Source organism: Podarcis raffonei, chromosome 10 (genome assembly GCF_027172205.1).
Source record: "Podarcis raffonei isolate rPodRaf1 chromosome 10, rPodRaf1.pri, whole genome shotgun sequence".
Lineage (NCBI taxonomy): Eukaryota > Metazoa > Chordata > Lepidosauria > Squamata > Lacertidae > Podarcis > Podarcis raffonei.
The window spans coordinates 58,375,410-58,390,494 of NC_070611.1; the positions used below are offsets into that span (position 1 = coordinate 58,375,410).

The 15,085-nt window shown below is 42.9% G+C and overlaps 1 protein-coding gene across 12 annotated transcripts in view; it reads left to right on the forward strand.

The window, feature by feature from the left end:
* Positions 1-96: 96 nt before the first annotated feature.
* ERC1 (ELKS/RAB6-interacting/CAST family member 1) overlaps positions 97-15,085 on the forward strand; it is a 163,619-nt gene continuing 148,630 nt past the window's right edge. For 3 of the 12 annotated variants that reach the window (XM_053407143.1, XM_053407144.1, XM_053407149.1), the window contains exons 1-2: positions 331-580; positions 8,302-9,121. In XM_053407143.1, the coding sequence (XP_053263118.1) occupies positions 8,453-9,121 (669 nt within the window). In that variant the 5' untranslated portion in view covers positions 331-580; positions 8,302-8,452. Of the gene's footprint in view, positions 174-323; positions 581-1,302; positions 1,408-8,301; positions 9,122-15,085 lie in introns of those variants that run through there. The other 9 variants (XM_053407146.1, XM_053407147.1, XM_053407141.1 and 6 more) reach the window with 8 other exon arrangements.

Consider the following 15,085-nt stretch of genomic DNA (forward strand, 5'->3'; position numbering starts at 1 on the left):
GTGGATTGGCGAGGGGAGGCGGGAACGATTTTCAGCAGGCGAACGCCTATTGGCCAGGGGGAGGGACCGCCGCGCGACTAACGCGATTGGCTTCCGAATGGCTGGCAGGGAAGGTGGGCGGGGACACGAAGCGCTACGGAGAGCGGAGGGGCCAAGAAGAGGGTCGTGAGCGGGTGAGCTTGTGGTGGTTGGCGGGCGGAGGGAGGGAGGGAGGGGGGGGCGAGTGGGAAGGCTTGTAAGCGGAGCATGCTGGGTGTAGTACGAGTGAATCGATCGATCCCATCGATGGTCGCGTGAGGCGGGCGGGGCGGGCGTGTGAGGGAAGAAGAGGTCTTGAGCGTGTCGCGCGCGCCGGCGAAGAGCGAGGGGAGGCAGGGCTCGCGCCAGGGGAGAGGCGGGGCTTGGTGTTCGCCTCGCGCCGGGGGCGCGGGCGGGGAGCTGCTCGCTCGGGTGAGGAGGAGCCGGAGCGCCAGCCGTGAGGGGAGCAGCGGGCGGAGGAAGACCAGCCTGCTCGGTGCCGCCGCCGCCGCCACAGCAGCTGACAGACAGTGGCAGGGAGGCTCAGCCGACCCGGAGGCAGGTCAGAGAACTGGGCCTGTGTGCGGCGTGTGAGGTGAAGCCGACGGTGGTCGAGATGAGGGTCTCGACGAGGGTCTGTGTCGCTGAGGGAAGGGGGGAAGGTCGGGTGGGGCCTGCCCGCCTGGCTCTGCCGGGTGTGTGGTCATAGTTGGCACCCCTTGACCCGGGGCCTATCAGCTGCTCCACGGAAGCGGGAGGGAGAGGCCCGTCCCCTCCACACGAGCCGGGCATCCACGTTCCGGGAAAAGGTGCTCCATCCAGGATGCCTCCTCTTCCCCGCCCCCCACCCTAAACTGGCTCTGCCGAGGCTCCCTGCTGTGCTCAGAACCGTGGCCTCTCCCTCGACCCCACCCCGTTAGTATGAGGCGGCGGCGGGGAGGTGGACGAGCCCCACCTGTCAGCCTCGTCGGCAACAGCCAGTGAAATAATTTTTTTCTTTTGTTAGGGGGAGGATAGCAAAACGGATTTGCGGACATGGGCGCACCTATTGTTGCAGCTTCTCGCCCGGCGCTGCAGCCCTTTTGCACATCCTGACAGCTGATGCTACTCTTCGATAGGTGGCTTGATAAATGCACAGTGGATCATGTAGTCTCGTAGCCGTCTCTCTTATTCACTGCCTCATGTTAGCAACTGTTAACCTTGGGGTGGATGCGATCATCATCTTTTTCTGTGGCTTGGCAGTCCAGTAGTATAACAAGGTGCTCGCTTTTTGTTTCCTTGAGCGGGCTGATGGTTCAAATCATTGTAAGAATGGCAAGCAAGCAGCCTTCTTGAGGAATTTGGCATGCAATGCATCTAGGTACAGGACCTGAAAATCAAAAATCTCTGGTATGGTGGCAAATTTATCCTTTACTGGAATGGTGTACTAATAAAATATTTTCTGGAGCCTGTGCATAAGATGAGCAAGAGTTTTAAACAGTAGCTTATCTTTCATAATTCCATTTTGTCTTTAACTCTGATTGGATTGTGAAACTCTGCCTTGTTCTGGTAATTCCATCAAATATAATGGGATGGGGCTCATGCTGTGGAGGTAGCAGAAATAGATGGCATTTCCTTGCAGGGGTTGGGATTGGTGATCCCTAGTACAGTATCTTCAGTTTTGTTTTAAAAATTCTCAGATGGGTTGGGAAAGATCTGTTTTGAAGTATAGGAGTTGTTGCCATTGAAAATAGATTGGCTAGATGAATTGTTAACCTACCTCAGTATGTGGCAGTTTCACATATTTAGAAATATTCACCCTTGGTTAGGAAAGTGTATAGTCTGCAGGGTTTGTCCTAATCATCATATAATACAGTTTAAGAAGTATTGCCTAGAATTTGGCATAACTTGTCACTTGAGATCATTTTTGTGCTGTACATGAACTGCTTCTGAGTATTTTAAATGGACCATTTTAAAAAGAAGCAGAATTACAGTCAGTGCAATCTCAAAAGAGATTTCAACACTTTGATTTTGCACAATCTGAGTTAGATGTTGTCAATATAGCATGTTTCTCTGGTATAACTTAACTATTTAGAATAGTTTTTAGGGGGGAAATAGTGTGTTTCCTTTGGCAAACAACATTTTGATATTTTATTGATTTATTAATGGTTTGCTGAACAAAAAAAATTACTTTTGTATAGCACATAACATTTTTAAATTTAAATTCCAAAATGTTTACCTGTTGGTTTGATATGATTTCCTGCCCCTGCTTTTGAGTGATGAAGCCATAAATATTTTTACAACAAATCCATTTTTCTGTAAAGTTGTATTGATTGTATCTTGCAGAGAACATAAGAACATTACTAGTTTTGATTATTCATGATAGAAGACACTGTGGTGCCTAAACATTTCTAGAGGCTGAAGTCTAGAGTGCAAAAAATATTAGAGGTGTTAATTTTTTAAAATTAAGCATCCAATAAAATAATAATAGCATAGTGTTAAAAAGTCATCTACAGCAACAAACACGTTTAAAAATTTTTTAAAAGATAATAAACGGGCAAAACTGTTATATTCTGGACTTTGGGAGCCAGAGAAACCCATGTACAGAGTTCTGTCAGTACAGGGAGGGGTGGCTTATTTTCCCCCTCCTATGTCATAATGTCATTGGTGTTCCTCATCCTAAATGTGATTTTTGGTATATTAGTATTATACTGTTCATTCAGTTTGTATCTGCTAGGAATTGATAAAGGTACATGCACTGATAGCCTCTCCTGTACTGGTTTTGGTATTTTGTTATTTTTGTCTGGTTATTGCTTTGCAGGGATGTGCTTTGCTTTTAGGCATGTTCATCCATTACACAACACAGACTTGACTTCTCCACCCACAGCAATCCATTTTTTAAATAGTGAGTAAGAAGCAAGAATGCCTCTGGAAAGAAGAATCAAGTGACAGGTCTAGTTTGAATACGCCTTGCCTGATTGTGTTTAAGAACAAGCTGACAGTGGCATAATTAAGATGGTATTTTTGTGCACATCCTGAGAGCAAGCAAATACCAGTTTCAGGAGTTAGGAAAGTCAGAATCCATTTTCCAAGCATCATTAACTGCCCTAAGTTCATGTACCTAACATCTGATGGATAGTATAAGTCAGCCTTCACCAGCTGGGCTGGCTGGGGCCAACCAGAGTCGTCGAAAACATCTGGAGGGCATCACATTGGCAAAGGCTGATTTAAGGCAGGCATGTTATCTAGAGCTGATGCAAATGTGTACCTAGCTCCACTCCAGGAAGTGCACAGAACGTTTGAATAATGAGCACAAGACTGATTGTATTTTGTGATGCACTTTGAAGGAATTAGGATTTAATCCTTGCACAAACTCTGTAACTTAGGCCAGTCCTATCCACAATTGATTCTCATGTATAATCCAAAACTGTTGGGTGTGCAATGGGGCTAGGCCTCTCTAAATAGGATGGTAGCTTAGTGGTAGAGCACCTGGTTTTCATGTAGAGTGGTGCTCCAGGTTCAGTCCACAGCAGCACCCATCAATATCACCATCTGAAATCCTAGGGGGCCACTGCTAGTCCATGTAGACAATACTGATCTAGATAGATCAGCTGTATAAGGCAGCTTTGTCTGTTTCCTGTAGTTTGCATCTGAGATGAGCTTTTGACTGGAGACTGCTCCTCTACCAGCTCTGATTCTAATGATTTGATTTTGTTTCCTTAAAAAACTTACCCCAGTTGCATAGCATAAACGAGTGAAGTGTATGTGAAGGAGTGGGAAATCTGGGGAGAGCTGAAGAAAATCATACTGCTTGCAAGTAAGGTAAAGGGACCCCTGACTATTATGTCCAGTCGTGACCGACTCTGGGGTTGTGGCACTCATTTCGCTTTATTGGCCGAGGGAGCCGGCGTACAGCTTCCGGGTCATGTGGCCAGCATGACTAAGCCGCTTCTGGCAAACCAGAGCAGCGCACGGAAACGCTGTTTACCTTCCCGCTGGAGCGGTACCTGTTTATCTACTTGCACTCTGACGTGCTTTCGAACTGCTTGCAAGTAGTGTGGCTTTTAAAAGTGGGAATTATGCATGCATTTGAATGGAGCATTGAAAGAAGCTACTGCATGATGCCCACAGCAATTGCTCCAGGTTTAAAAGCATATAATAGGGGTAACCAGTGTGGTGTCCTCTAGCTGTTAGACTACAATACCCATTCATTCCTGATCATTGACCATGAAGCTTGGGGCTGATGGGGGTTGTAGTCTGACAATATCTGGAGGGCACCATGTTGGCTACTCCTGTATATTTTGGAAAATACTGATAGGGTCAGGTCACTAACATTTTGTTGTTGTTGTTCTTGCCAGTTTGCCCACAAGTCTCTTTCTAAAGATTAAAAGTTCCCAGCCATAACAGTCCCTGAATATCTTTGCTACCTATAAGTAGTAAATACAGTAAGTATTTGGTAAAGGTTTAGAAGGAAGACAAGTGAGATAGCTTCTGATTTCTTCTCATGAGGGAAAATAGAAAGCTTTGTGGGATCTTCTAATCTGATAATTTATTGAAGGTCAAGCTATTTTGCAGGGAAAAATGAGCTAAGCTTTGAGGAAAAATGGCTCTGTAGGTCTTACAGCAGGATTTCTTTCATCCAAAGGGCCTTGTGTCAGGGGTAACAAGCAAGAGATATTATGCTAGTTTCAGGTCACATTTCTGCTACTCTAAAGGAGGGCAAAGAACAAGCCATAAGTGGACATGGCCTTGTGAGTTCTGAGGACCAGAGAGGCCTGGAGGTATATATTTGGTCCCTATCATTGTCTTACAGTGGTAAGTTTATGTGTAGAACATCTATCAGCACACAGGCGGTTGCCAATCCATCTGCTTCCTCATATCAACCGTTGAAGAGTACTGTATATGATGTGAATCTGCTTTCTCTCAGAAACTACAAGGGTGGTTTATTTTTTTTAAAATGTTGTGACACCGTCTATATTTCTGACATTCAGAGTTGTTTTCTATGGTCTGTGGATACTAGGATTTGGAAGGACAGTTTAAAGGACCTGTTACCATGCCCTGGAATTTAAATAAGTGGTGTGCATTGCAAAGGTCACACTTGCATTTCTGTGCAGGAACTGTATCCTCTCACTTCCTAACACCTCTGTCAGGGTTGGCAGTTCCATGTCTGGCTGTAGTTCCATGTTTTTCTTCTCCATCTTTAAATATATTGTTAGGAGGGCAGAGATTCTTATGTTTCAGCTAGTTTACGTAGCAGTCTTGTAACTTCCAAACACTGTGTATACTTGGTAAAGTAGGGAGACCTGGAATGATGTGAACCAAAATGTAGCAACTCTATAAATGTTGCTGCAACATATATCCAAGGGAAGAATTAAAAAAACAACCAAAAAACCCTTCTTTAATTTAGTTTTGTGGATTTTAAGAAGTTGGTATGACCTCTCTTATTTTGTTTTATGGCAGTTGAAATATATACCGTAGCTGTGGTGACAAAGGTAAAAGTGATGTGGCTCAGTGGGGCTTAAGTCATGACTAGCTTGTCCCATTGATTTCAGTAACACTAACTTAGACCCCATTCTTCTACACACTTATCTGGATGTAAGCCCCATTGAACTCAATGGTATATTGAGACTTCATTCTGATCAGGCAGATAAAGACTTGCAATGGCAGTCTAAATCTGACCCAACAGAGATCCCAGTTTGGCCTGTGAGGCTGTTTTCCCCAACCCACACGTACCTCCTTTCATCTGTGATGTCCAGTGAGAAATGTGTGGAGGTGTGACTGCCAGTGTGTGACTGGAAACCTTAAAGTGTGCTTCAAATTGTGACATTGCTGATTTGCAGTGAGAGTAAGCCGGCTAGGTCAGTTGCACTGAGTTCCCCATGAGGAACTCAGAACTGTAGCCAGCCACTGCAGATTATTGGAGCTTGAACTGAACGCATTCCAGCCTACCTGTCACAGATGTTTGGCAGCGATGGGGACTGATTAAGATCTGGCCTGTTGAGCCAAAAGGGTTCCCCACCCCTCCCTGGTCTATATCCTTGCTGCATAGTTTTTGGTGGGTTTTTTTAGGGTTTTTTAAAAGAAAAGATTTGGAATTGTATTGCCTATTGTAATGGGTCAGTTTTACTGAATTGGGCCAATTCATTTAATCAGCCATCAAAATTTCATCCCTATTATATTACAAATCTGATGGGAGGACCTAAATGGTTGTCCCAGATTTTTTTTCTCCCCCCCTTTTTTTTTTTGCTATGGAATAATTTTTCATTCTCTCATGTAATTATATATTTAGGGATCCCACCCAACCCCCATTTCATCATGGCAGATGGTATGGCACCCACCACTCGTTTTGTTGCTGCTGTCAGGATGTGATTCATTTATTTTTTTGCCACTGATTTTAAAAATAGGATAGATTATGGAAATACTGAATTTCCTTTTTAAATTCCTTGAACAGTAGGAGCCTATGTGGCTTTTTGGGGTCTCCTGCTCTTTCCCCACATGCTTTCCCCCTCCCCACATCCTTGGTATAAAGCATGCACAACTCGAGTTTTACCACACAAAATCTGGGGAGGTATGGTGAACTTCCAGAGGAAGTTGGTGATGTCCTCAATTTTAGTGGAACACTGTGATACTGATAAATTTTTACTACTATTCTGAATACCTGGTAGTTTTCTTATTAATTGGTTTAACAGTCAGTCGTCAGTCTGTTTGTACCTAGAGACAATGCAATTAGTGTCATTCCTTTCTTCCCAGTCAACAGATGTTCTGACCTTGTGATGAACTCTTCCACACTTTTTCAGCCATCTTTCAACAAATGTCAGACATAATTCTTCACAGGAAAAAATAACTGATTTTGATGGTGGAAAGGGTCAGTATAGAGACCCTTGTCATCCAATTCTAGCATGCCACTCATCCATATCTTGTCTGCCAAAATCCATTTACCAACATAATTGTCCCTTTGCAGTCAGAGCATCCCCCGTGACTCCTAGCTCTTTCTAAGCTAAACCACTTTCCCATGTCCTATTTTTGGGATAGGGAGATCTCCAACCTATGAGCTGAATCAGGCCTACCAGCCCTCTCCATTTGGTTTGTGAGGTGTTTTAGGTGAGGCCACCCCATCAGGTGGCGGGCAGGTAAAGACATGGCTGGGCCGAAGTGGATTTGCAGTCACCACTGGTTAACTCATCAAGGGCACCAGCACAACACATTGGAAGCCCAAACAATCAGGGATTGCATAGCTCAGTGTGACCCATAGTTATCAAACTTAATTCACTGGGGGTTGTCCTACCTGCACTCTCAACCCCCCTTGCACCCCAAACTTATTTCCCCTACATCCTGCCTGCCTAAATGTCTGTCACCCATGTCTGCTTCTTAAGCAACCACCACCCATTCCACACCCTTCTCTGCCTGTCAGACATATGCACACCCCACACCTTTTTACCCTGGCTGCTAATTTAAGGGAGAGGCTAATGTCAAAGAATGCACTTGCAACTCTTGGTAGGTCAACCCTTTTCCCTTTTAAGAGCATTGCTTCCTTGCCTTGATGATGTTGTAATGACCAGTGTGGTAGGTGTGACTGCATTGGGAACCCCAGGGAATCTATTAAGATTCTGGGCATTATGTTTTATAGACCTGCTGAAGAGTAAGTCCATCCCACTTGTTATATTAAACACTAGATTTCCCTTCAACTAGCAGGGATACTGTTAACCTTTTTGCCTGTGACTGTTCATGGGCTCCTTTAGGCAGGAGGGCAGGTTATAAATTTAATTGATAACTAAAACCTGTAGTAAGGAAAGGGCATAGTTGGTATACCAATAAGCATTCCTTGCCACCAGAAGGATCTAGGAGTACCCCAAAACTATGCACCTGTTTTTTTGAAGAAACAGGTGCAGTTCTGTCCAGAACTGGTGAACTAGCAGACCTGGGAGCTGCTCACCCATCGATTCTCTCCTTCACCAGGATTCAGTCTGTTTGTTGGTCCTCATCCAGCTCACCATTGCATTCAGGTTACAGTCTCTCCTGAGGCATGACATGGTGTCCCAATTCTCCTAATGACCACTCCAGGAGGTTTCATATAGATATTAAAGAGCACTTGGGATAAGATGGTGCCCTGTAGCATTCCACCACGCAACTGCAAAGGGGCAAACACATAATTTGAGGCCTGAACATATTGTTGAGCATGAACAGAAAGGGCAATCAGAAGTACCGGAGAGACATTTTTCTATTTGCATGTTTGAATCTTCACAGAAAATAAGGAACCAACACTTGTTGGAGAATGGAAACTGAATATCTTTCTTTCTCTTACAGATGATGATCAGCTCCAGGAAACTATGTCTTCAGAAATGAAAGCTTGTACCTACTATAAACAGTGATCGGCCTTAAGTAGACTAGAAACTATAGTCAAGAAACTTCAGAGGAACTCGTCCTTACCTGGTTACCTTGCATCATAAATTCAATCATGTATGGAAGTGCTCGGTCAGTTGGTAAAATTGAGCCAAGTAGCCAGAGTCCTGGGCGTTCACCAAGGCTGCCACGATCGCCACGGCTGGGCCATCGTCGAACCAACAGCACAGGTGGCAGTTCTGGAAGTAGTACTGGGGGTGGCAGTGGCAAAACTCTTTCTATGGAAAATATCCAATCCTTAAATGCTGCCTATGCCACTTCAGGCCCTATGTACCTAAGTGACCATGAGAACGTGGGTGCAGACACGCCTAAAAGCACCATGACTCTTGGACGATCTGGGGGGCGTCTGCCTTACGGTGTTAGGATGACTGCTATGGGCAGCAGCCCCAACATTGCCAGTAGTGGGGTTGCCAGTGATACTATAGCATTTGGAGAGCATCATCTTCCTCCTGTCAGCATGGCATCCACAGTGCCTCATTCACTGCGCCAGGCGAGGGACAACACTATAATGGACCTGCAGACGCAGCTCAAGGAAGTGTTGCGGGAAAATGATTTACTACGCAAGGATGTAGAGGTGAAAGAAAGTAAACTTAGCTCCTCCATGAACAGTATCAAGACATTCTGGAGTCCTGAACTCAAGAAGGAAAGAGCCCTGAGGAAAGATGAGGCATCCAAAATAACTATTTGGAAAGAACAGTATCGAGTTGTACAGGAAGAAAACCAGGTTAGTAATCTAAAGAGAACTCTGCAAGGGAAGGGTAGATACAATTGTTTTAATGAATGTGTTTCAGAGAATTTCCCTTGGCAGTCTTGAACTTGAGACAAATTATTCTATTGATCTAGATTCAGTATATTCAGTTCCAAGTAGCACCATGGAACATGGAAAAGTGATTTTTCTGTTTCAGATTTTGTATCCACATTGCAGCTATGTTAACAGGCATGTTCAGAGTCCGTCTTGGGGGCCTAATCCGGGCCGTCGGTCTCAACGACTTCAACCTCATAAAAAAAAGCTCAACAACTTCAATCCTTAAAAAAGCTCAACAACTGTGGTTGGCCCTTTGGTCGGCCCTCATCTGGCCCTCTTTGAAAAAAGTTTGGACACCGCTGGCATAAGAGAACAGTGAAGTGGGGGGAGAGCATCCAGTCCTTTCCCATCAGTTCACTATTCCAGCTCAATCCAGTATAATTCTAGGATTCTTTGCGAGAGTTCTCTGTAAGGAAGTGAGCAGAAGATTTATATCTTTGTAACGTGGAAATTGTTGGATGTATTGGGTACTAGGAATAGTTAGAAACTTGCTCAGCAAATATTCCTGGAAGTTTGTCAAACTGTTGTGTGACATATGGTTGAATATTTAGACTCTAGATTTTAAGACTTATAAAATTATAAACAGTATGGAGAAACTGAAGAGAAACTATTCCCTTTCTCGCTGCATTTCAATTTGGTTAAATCCACTTGAATCCAGTGGCAGTAGACCCAACACATATCTAATGAAGTATTTCTTCATAATACACAATTTGGTTATAAAATTTGTTGCCGCAGGGTATATTTTTTAATACTAAGATGTACGTCTTGCAAATACTCCTTGCATGTTGTTAAGGTGTGTAGGGGACAGTTGATGAAAGATAGTCAGAGTTTCTTTTGACAAGGTCAAGGTCTTAAAATATTTTCAGAATAAAGCCTAGATTCATATTCAGTTTAATATATTTGTTTATGTAACCAAAGCAATTACCTTTCAAGTATCCTTCATGCACACAGGCTGGAAATACTCTTGGTGGTTTTTTACCAGGTGTAGATTGGAAATTTCTCCCTACTCTCACCTTTTATGTCAGCCTTCCAGGGTTTGTTGAAAGGTACCAGTGGCCCATTTCCCTGGCTGCTCCTCTGCATTCAAAAGCTTGTTACTAGAAGTGTACCCAACCTCACATGTCCCTACAAGATCTACCTCCCCTAATTCCACTTGGTTAAAATGAAAACTATTTTATATGAAAATTTGAAATCTCCTAAACATAATGGGTGATCCTTGCTTCCTCACAAGTGCCTTTGAAATTGTTATTTAAGATTTTCTAACTTAGTGTAAGGTTTTTTGTTTCTTTTTTATGCTATCTTTTCCCTCATGCCCATCCTTAATTTGAATTAATCTTTTGATTTTGAATCTAGGATTATTGTATACTTTTGACAACCAAATAATTTTTCATACTACATTATTCAACCGGGGGTGGAGGAAGTAAGGGGAAAACAGACAAGTTGTGGTAGCTGCCCCCTACCTGGCTAAAAATTAATCTGCAAGTGTTGGAGTTCTTGTCTGACAGGAGCTAGTGTTAATCAAGAGAATTGTGTCAGACCAGTTAGTCAGTCTCCACAATTGTTTGTCAAGAACCTAGGAGTAAGTGGTGTATTAAGGAAGGAGAGAGTGAATATAAACTGCAGGATAGTGTCTAGTTTCTTCATGTAGTTCCAAACTATGCATTCAGTATATCTGAAGAAGTGTACATGCACACGAAAGCTTATACCCAGAACAAACTTAGTTGGTCTCTAAGGAGCTACTGAACAATTTTTTAATTTTTTAATTTATTTTGTATGCATCAGAATTCTCTAGTTCACAGTTCAGATAAGGAAAGTACAGGGTGATATGCATTGTTGAGAACCAGTATGGTATAGTGGTTAGAGTGTCAGACTAGGACCGGAAAATCTAGTTTTCGAATCCTCTCTCATCCATGTAGCTCACTGGGTGACCGTTGGCCGGTTATACCCTCTCAGCTTAACCTACCTCACAAGGTTGTTGTGGGGGTTATATGAGGAGGGGGCAAACCATGTAAACCACTTGAGCTTCTTGGAGAAAATGCAATAAATTAATAAATAATGTTAGTCATACTTGGATTAGAACCATTAAAGCCAATGGACTTAAGTGCATTGATTTCAGTGGGTCTGCTCTAAGTATGACTTAGTTTGATATAACTCATAATACATGGATAAAGGGCAAAATCTAAAAGAATGATTTTACATTTTAAAAGGACTGTCCCTAGAATTAGTGAACATTTTGTGGTTGATTAGAATTTTGGCTGTGAAAGGCCAACATTTTTTTCAAATACTACTTTGGAATCTGTCTGAAATGACACCTCTTGAAATCTAAATACTGCAATAATTGGAATAAATAGGATGCTTTGGAACTTTGAAAGTGAATATTACTTTAAAAAATAGAATTGTCTTTGCATGTAAACATGTGATTGGTTTGTGGGTTTGTTTGTTTGTTTTTTCTTTGTTTGTTGGATCACTGAAAAGGTTTCTTACTTAATGAGAGGTGGGGGTATGGTGGCTTTCCTATATCCTATTTCTGTCATTCCTTACACCCATTCTAATTATTCATTTAAGTAAACTGCTAGAGCTTTATTTTCTGAGCCCACTATAATTACTACTATAATGGTAGGATGGTAGAACTGTAGTCCAAAAAATAAATGGCACTATTTAAAAGCAATGTGGAATATGTAATGAGATACACAAACCAGGCACGCTAATTAGTCCACCTCTAATTAACTTGTTTTATGCCATCTATATCAGTTGTCCGTTTGTATCCTTTAGAGTAAATCTGATCAACCTAAATTTTATTATAAACAGATTTTTCCACCTAGGGCTTTGGACTAGGGATTTCTTTGAACTAAGTTGCGAACACATTTCAGCCTATCAGTTAATCTGATAATTTAAAAAATATATCTTCAAGGCTTTTGGATAATATCTTGGCAGAAATGCAAGGAATAACTGAAGGACACATTCCAGATCTTAACTGGTTACTATACTTTTTTCCTCTTAGGTGTGCAAGGTTTGTGACTTTCTCAGTTCCAAACATGAGTGTACCAACAATATAAGCAAAAGTGAATATTCAGGGTCATTTTATATATGAGTTCAACCAGCTGATGGGCTGTGGGATCTGGGATGATGGGAGCCATAGCTCCAGGAACATCCCTATCCTAGAACCTTAGCAGGAACCTTGCCTCAGGACTTCATGGACAAGCACACAACACAACTCTGTTGCAATTGCTTTGTAGAATTTGCAGTGTGCAGACAGGTCTGTACCCTGAGTTCCTAGACCCTGCTTGCATAATAGCTCATTTTTTATTGTGAAAGGTATCTTAATCCATAGTTTCAAAGTTATGGGGTTCCTTTCACACCCTGTTTATTTAGGAAAATGGAATAACTGCGATTAGACTAAACAATCCTTGGGGTTACTTCCATCTCCACAGCTATGTAATTCTATGGATGAAGCATGTAAAGTGAGTACATTGAGGAGGGAGGAAATAGTTTCTGATGGGGAAGGTGGTTTCGTAAAGCTGTAACTCTACAGAACCACCACCTGGCTCATGAGTGGCCTCCATGGAGGACGTTTGAGGCTTCAGAATACCCCTTTCTGAACAGCTGCAGCCCAAGGTTTTAATTAGGTTGGCTGGTGTAGGGTAAAGACTCCATGGAGCCACAATTTGATTTGCATGCAGTTTACATTGACTATTTTGGGGAGCTAAGAACACCCCTTTGTGGACAGCAGCATGAGAGCCCGAAGTCTTTGTTTTATGAGTGTTCCCTATTCTGTACTTCGTCAGCATTTATAGTCAAAATAATGCAATTACTCATCATTAATAGAAACACTGCTTTCCGATAACAGTGGGATCCCCCTGGTAACATTCAAAATTAGCTCTCAAGGGTCAGTTCCAGGGATTGGAAAGCACTTGCTGGATGCAGGCTTCAGCTGGATTTCATCTAACCTTCTGGATCTCCTTCTTTGGGCTGGCCCAAAACATTTTGCTGCTTAACATGGGGACAAGATGGCACCTCCACTATTCCATAGAAAAAAGCCAACCCAACTGATGGCTGGATCTTACTTCAGCACTGGCATTATGAAAAGTGAACCTGAGGACAGTGGGCTTCCTTCAGGCCACAGAGCAGGCTGTATGGCATAGAGAGCTATGTTCTCCAGCACCTCACAGCTGCCTCCTTTTCCTCAGTATCTGCTGCCTGAGGCAGCCACCTCTGCCAAGTGGTAGGGGCAGTCCTGCCTTCCATCCCTCCATTATTTAGCAGAGAACATCTGAGATGGGAACAGACTTTAATGTTGTGCAAACTGTTGCACCTCCTTCCTCTACAAGAAGAGAGGGGAAATGTAAGCAGAGAGGTAGACGTTTATTTGCAAATACACAAAACATCATGTGTGGTTTTTGCAACTGCAAACATGCAGTTTATGGGATGCAGTTAAATTTTAAAGCTTGAGGCTTTGAAAGCAGGACTTTGCATTTCAACTGTACATTGAAGTTGTTTACATTCTCCTGGGATTACTGAGTAGTTCTTGTTTTTTCTGTCACGACAGATTAAAGTGTGTTGGAAAGCTTTTAAAAGTCTGTAGAGAAAATAGGTGAAATTTGAGTGGAATTACTTTGAATTAAATATTTGCTTCTGTTTCCATTGGATATAGCTTTGTGCATCTGTTAAGGGTCTGTATGTGGGTCTGGCCCCACCTACTATTGGCCCTCTGCCCAAAAATATTTCCACGCCCATGTCCTTGGTGTGTGGACTCTGCCCCCCACCCTTGCAAACTGAACTGTCTGCTGCTCATGCAGCAAGGTAGCTTTTCCTCTTGTTGTTGACTGACTTGTCTTTACTGATTAAATTGGCACATGATCAATTATCCAGGCAATAGATTCAGTCTTTGCACTCAAAATGTCAGTTTGATTTCATTAATGAACAGGGCACTGATATACTAAACGGTCTGGCTATATTAGAAGATTCAATTACCAGGGGTCCACAAGTTTTCGTTTTCTTAAAAGGTAAAGGGACCCCTGACCGTTAGGTCCAGTCGCGGACGACTCTGGGGTTGCGGCGCTCATCTCGCTTTACTGGCCAAGGGAGCCAGCGTACAGCTTCCGGGTCATGTGGCCAGCATGACTAAGCCGCTTCTGGCGAACCAGAGCAGCGCACAGAAACGCCATTTACTTTTCTTAAGAGGTAGCTATTACCAGCCTTTTCCTAAGTCTTTTGCATGTGACAGGCCTTGTTCTGCTTCTACCTTCTGTAAATTCCCAATGTGAAATGAAACAAGAGAAGGTCCCTTTCTTTGAGTTCTCTGACACAGAGGGATAAATAGGTACTGTACTTGTTTCACTCTTAGGAGCCTTTGCCGTAAGCCAGAAATGACATAATTCCTTTTTGTTTCTTCTCCGTTCCCCAGTGTTCATTGGAAGCATTGTGAGTTCTTGGCAACTTATAGAGAGCTCATGAAAAAGATCAGTAATACCATACAAGTTCCCCTGAATGTCAGCTAGCCTGAAAGTAACAGTCTTCCTCTGGTTTATATTGGCCAGTTGAAAGCAACTGAAAACAAGAATGGAAAGTTGTTTCCTGCAGAATGCCAACAAGGTGTTTGTTACATACCTTAGTTATGCAGTCTGCCACTAGTACCTTCTAGCAGAATGCAATGGACACCCTCTGGTTCCATTAGGAGTAGGGCAACTCAGTTGTTCTGTTGTTCTTGAATCTTGGATAATTTGTGCCCTGAATAATACTGAGAGGCATCGCCTGGAAATCTTTTGCAGATTTTATTTCTCTGTTGTCTAAAATACTGCGCACATGAGTATTGCCCTGTGTTAATGTCTCTCTCAGAAGTAGTCATACCTCGGGTTACAGACACTTCAGGCTGCGTTTTTTCAG